Source organism: Rhea americana, unplaced genomic scaffold (genome assembly GCF_003343005.1).
Source record: "Rhea americana isolate MKP2758 unplaced genomic scaffold, rheAme1 scaffold_119, whole genome shotgun sequence".
Lineage (NCBI taxonomy): Eukaryota > Metazoa > Chordata > Aves > Rheiformes > Rheidae > Rhea > Rhea americana.
In genome coordinates, this window is record NW_028185250.1 from 2,552,056 (window position 1) to 2,558,055 (window position 6,000).

General features: G+C 33.3%; 1 protein-coding gene across 1 annotated transcript in view; it reads right to left on the bottom strand.

The window, feature by feature from the left end:
- Positions 1-6,000, bottom strand: part of KIF6 (kinesin family member 6) — a 185,972-nt gene that overhangs the window by 134,719 nt on the left and 45,253 nt on the right. Inside the window, exon 7 of the mRNA XM_085320637.1 lies at positions 3,266-3,472. Within this exon, the coding sequence (XP_085176763.1) occupies positions 3,266-3,472 (207 nt within the window). The remainder of the gene's footprint in view (positions 1-3,265; positions 3,473-6,000) is intronic.

The following is a 6,000-nucleotide window of genomic DNA, read 5'->3' on the forward strand; positions in this document are numbered from 1 at the left end:
AAGTACTATAGGTACAATCACTCACAAATAGCTTTACAGAAACATTTAGAAATATTTTTAAGAACAAAATAAGATCTGAGAGTCACAAGTTGTTATGATACCCTCTGCAGCGTGCCCAAGAGGCCCAGTCCCTGTGCACAGCCATTATGCAAGCAGTAACCTATGTACAAGCAAAAGATTTGCACCCATGCCTCATGCCAATAGGCAGACAGGAAATGTAGTCAGGGCATGAGTAGTAAACGAGGATTTTGAGATGTGTTCCTAGTGGGTACAGAGTTATTGGCTACACTACACCCTGCAGTTGCTTGCATCATATGCTCTGAAACTATCTTCCTATGCCAGACGTTTCCTTTGTTTCTCCTGTCCGTCCACCGTTACAAGAGCTCTGTACCTACCCTTGATCCACATCCCACACTTTCCACGTTCCTGCCCATACCTCCCTGCTCTTCTAATTTCTGCCAATCCACTCTCCCAACCCACGTCTATTAGAGTTTTACAGTTTAAGCTCTGCTCCTCACAGTCCCACCTCTTCTGTTGCCATCTTGTAATTTGCAATCGTTCTTATCATTCTTATTTTTTGGATACCATATTCTGCTAATGCTAGTCTCAAGCATCTATGAAAGTAAACTGGGGCTTTTTCTCATACATGTAGTAAAGTATCAATGGATCAAAACTAAACAGTTGAACTTGTAAATTAATTATTTTGGAGAATGCTTCCATTTTAATATTAGTCACAGCAGAATCATGGTTGAGTGGCCTGGTTCCTACTGAACACAAGATATTTCTTACTGTCTTCATTACTCTTTGATTTAGTATAGTAAACATTTTTATTAATGATATGCAATCCCAAACAGAACCCAACATGCTTATCCACAACTGTATTTATTCTATAGTAGGAATGAAAAGTTGCATGACAAAATGCTAATATTCTTCTCTTCTATACCTCTTCAAATCTGAGTATCCTAAAATACATTCCAGAGATTATTAAATTCAACCTCACARAAGGTCATGTGATGCTGTATTGTAAATAGATAAATTCATACAGTAAATAAAAAGGATCATGAGCACACATAATAAGCAATTTATGACTCCAAAGAGGCCCATTTTTGAACCACTTATCCTTATCACTTACCATGACCAAAGCTAAAATAAAAACATTTTACTGCTAGGTCAAATTTAAATAAATGGGGCTATGAAAAGAATCCAGTGTAATAGTAAATGGCTGATTGCCATCCGCTGTGCCTTAAGTCTCCCCTTTTTTCAGATTAAGTATCTCTGACTGTAGATTAAATTAAAACTAAGACATTTGTTATTGCTAAAAAAGACACATAAAAATGAAAAATATGCTTCCCAGTAAGTGGAAAAATCAGTTTATATTTTCTAATCATTTTTAATTTTAAAGAATTCAAACATACAAACAAGCACAAAATTTCCTATTTTGAAGGATTTCCTCAACTGTAAATTTTACTAAATAAAACATACAACAGAGTAAAAATTAAAAAGAGCAAATCTGWATTATTCATAATTAAGCATTTTTCTTCACACTTTTTTTCCATTTCTCCCACCAAATGATAGCCTCACAGATCAGTATGTACCTTAATATTGTAGTATATAGAAGTTTTTAATAAAGCTTTTGGAAAAAATACTATAGTCTCTTGCAGAACTCCAAAATAAACAAATGTCTGGCAATAGCAACAGCATTTACTGGACTATGAAAGTAATACTATATATTTAAACTTAGAGACAACTTCATTTCTCTAACAGCTGTGAAGTCTGAAAACCACACTTGAAAAATTCCAATGATTTCAACTTAATAGTACAGCAGCAACAAATATATTTAATTGAATTGCCAAGTGTTTTTTTACTCTTGCTTAGAGCTTTACAGCACTAAATATAAAAGTTTACAGAATTCCAGAGATATGTAAATATAATGTGAAGTGTTTATAAATAAACATAAATTGAATTTGGAAACATTGTGCAACCTGACTGAATTTAAACCATAGAATCCTGCAACTCCAAGATTTTGAGATTCCTGCAAGGTCATAAATTTCTTTTAGCAATACCAAAAAAGAAAAAAGAAAAGAAAAAAAAAGGCAAAAAGAAACACCTGAAAGAAAGGAAAAAAATTCCTTTAACTTGTATCAGCTGAAGCCTGAGCAACATAAAGAAGTGAACCAAACACTTCTATTGCAATGCTATGTTTTCGTAGTTTCCATGGAACACTTACATCCCATCACTATCTTAACTTTTTTTTTAAGTTTTTGTTTAGTAAAAATTTAGTGAGATTAGTCAGGACGAACCTACCCTTTCAACATTTGCTTTTGCCAAAGAGGAAAAAAAAAAAGCAACATTGAAAAATCTGGTAAACCGTTCACCAGGGAAGCTATTTTCCAACAGTGGGGTGGTCAGGGAACACAGAGAGAGAGACTGCATCTTCCCGCTTCCTTAGTTCTGCTAATTTACCATTTCTTTTTCTTCCTTTTTAAGTCAGAACAAGAATAAGATACTGAACTTTGTCAACTCAATAAATATAACCCACAAGTAAGAATTTTCAGCTTTCCCAATATTGTTTTTTTAATATGATCTAAGAAAGTATCAGGCAGATTTTTCCCCTTTAAAACTCTAGATGGCTGTAAAGAGAGAAAGAGAGAGAGAGAGAGAGAGAGAACCATTAGAATGAGGAACTTAATTCCTCAGAGTTGTGGAGATTTTTTATTATTACAGTTGTATCTATGAGTTCTATTGGCGTAAAAACAATTGTAGCAGTTGCTCAATAAAATATATATATGAAGATAATTCTTGTCTCAAAGAGATCAAATGAAATAGCAGATAAGGGAAGAGCCTAATGCTTTACCATATCACATTGCTTACTTGAACCAACTTCAGTTCAACGACTTTTGAGTGATACAACCCCAGGTGTGGACAGGGCATGAAGATCACAAAGAAAATTTTAAGCAGAAATGGAGTTGCAAATTTGTTAATAACTTCAGTATTCCGAACAAAACAAGAAAACCATTCCTGAAACACAAGCATGTATACCTAATGTAACCTTACTGTTTTAATTGTCAAGCTATTTTTAAATATGAAGGTTTCAAAAATATTTTATTTCAAATGAGGAGCTATCAACTCAAACATTTTAAAAAACTGTCATGAATACACAATTCTAAGACTAACTGAATTTGGGAAGTAAGGCTTCCAAACTAATGCACATTGTTCAACTGGATTGTGGGGAAGAAAAAAATGGTTCTCACTATTTTAATTTTACCTGTTCCAAATAATGCAATGACAGGTTGATATATTTGGCTTCTGTCAACAAATGGCCTCCAACTCCAGTCTTTGCAACACGTTCTGATCCAGCAAGATCTACTAAATGYAACTTGGAGCGTCGGATGGTTGCAGATCCAGGTTCCTTGCTGGAGATGTGAATAGTGAAAATGCAGTGAGATCGAGTTGAGGCTTGATTCATTGGTGTCTATGACAAAAAGAGAGAAAGATTCCTAAATGTTCATTTAATAAATAAATTTAGTTTGGTATAGCTCAAAAATGAGGTGATTGAGATCACCTATCCAATTTGTGAGCCATGGCAGCTGGGACAAATATAAGAACAACCTAGCAGGATTTATCTGGCATTCACACTTTGAATAACTGGATAGTTTTAATCTTGGCAAATTTTATTGCAAGCAAGTCTATGATTTCATTCCAGGGTACTCTAATAGCACCCAAACTCATTTAGGACATCGCAGAAGCAGCTGGCCTCACTACACTGAAGAACAGTTCTAAAAAGGGGGAACTTGATCAAAGGGAAATTTACTAATTCCTGATATCCAAGAGGTTACTGTTTTCCCTGATTTCATATTATCAATCTCCCTTCTCTCTCTTTCTCCCCTTTTCTTAATTTCCTTACAGTAAAGCCARTCTGGGAGACTGTTAAGATAAGCAGCAGTGACAACTACCTCTGTGGATGCAGAAATAGTAACCTGGTCTACCAGTACATTTCATTATAAGTCTATAAATATTCTACAAGTGAGAAAGAAGGGAAAATGTAAGTTAAAACTACTTTGAAAGCTAAAATGTGTAATGAACACATCTTGAAGGAAATAGAGAACACAGTTGAGCTTACTTGTTAAGCATTCCCTTCCATAAAACTTTCAGGAACATATAAATTCTATAAAGCTTCATACATTATCCTTGTTTGTTTGTTGTTGTTGTTGTTGGTTTATTTTTCTGTTGTTGAGACTAAAGCAAGATACTAATTGAAAAGAGGATATAAATCTTAACGATTCTAGCAGAAGCATAAAATGTGTTGTTAACCCTCATCAGGTTCTGCAGAAGGCACRTAAGTTTCAACATTAGCAACAGAAGACCTCCTACGAATAATCTTGGCAGTCTGTGCAAAACCAGACCTTTGGCTAATTTGTATATTTCCAGTTCACACAGAATTGATGAAAATAAACAACACAAATTTCAAAGAACAACAGTATTTCAGAAACTACTTCACTGGAAAGAATTTGAATAAATATCAAGCTGYATGGCCAATTTGACTAAAAACTTGRWATACACTTTCTCTACTGTATAACGATGTTCTATTTTTTATAGCATAGTTAGTAGCTTTTTAAAATTTATTTTATAAATAATGCTTGTTTATGGAATGCATTGTATTATGCACTGTATTCTAACACTAATTCTAAAAGTATGATGTGAAAAGGTAGATTACAACCTATATACTATTACTTTGAAGTGTAGCAAAGAAACGATAAGGAGGTTTTATTTTCACTTCCTGATTTGATAATCTATCAAATCATATGGGCAGAACATAAAATTAGSATTTGTAGAAAGCTACAAAAGCACTGCAGAATAACTTAATTACTACACAGACCTGCATTTGTAGCGTATCAGTATGACATCATGATATCTAGATACGACTTTGCATATAAACTAGTGTCTGTTTCTTAGTAAAATCACCAGAACTATCCCTTTTTATTTTCTCCAGACATCTACCAGTGTAACTAACAATAAAAATTTCTATAAGGCTTTAGCTTTTCACATTTTCATTACTCATAATTTTGCAAACTTAGCATTAGAATTTTAGATGGCGTAACTCAATTTTCACAAAAGGTTTGGTTTTAAATATATTTRTTTGAAAGTTACTGTGACAATTCCTTAGCTTCTGACAGACTGACACATTCCCATTTTTGGGCAATTTTTAGAGATGCTAACTTCTTGCTTTATTATGATGTTAGTGGGATTCCCAGTTTTTGAAACACAGGACATAGCTTTACCTTTCCAGTGATTAGATACCATATCAAATGTGCATTTTTCATAAAAAATGTATAAAGATATCTTCTAGCATCTATGCTCGAGTTCTCAAAACTGCTTATATCATGCTATTGTTGCAAACAGACTAAAAGGAAGTACTTATTATCCTCATTTCATAAATGGATAAAGTTTTAGTACATATATTGAGATAAAAGGTTTGCCATACAAGTAATTTTTTCTTTTTAAGGAGCTGCTTCTCCATAYATAAATTATTAGACCTATGAGTACATTGATATCTGCACATAAGTACTTCACTTGCAAAAAAATATGGTAGTGAAATAAATTAAAAATAAATTTTATTGAGTAGCTAAATCTATACTTATTTATGGTTGCTTTAAAAAAGATTAAAAAAATCTGGCTAAACATACATTAACTTCTTGTTTACACCTTATTCCTCTGCTATACTGGAGTAAATATTTATCTAGGCTTATCTAGGGATTCAGAATAGATGCATCAAAATAATGCTTTTTTCTGTAATCTGCTTTGGTATTACACATTCTAGATGTTAAAAGAGCTTGTGTTGCAAGCCTTGAAGTTGTTGGCTTGTAAATTCTGTAAATCTAGCTCTCCAAAAACAGATTGCAAGCTGAATATTCCTTTAATAGGAATAATATGAACAGCTGTAACTTTTGGTTAAACTGTCTCATCTTCAATTTCCCAATATTTGCAGCCTTGCTGCAGCAT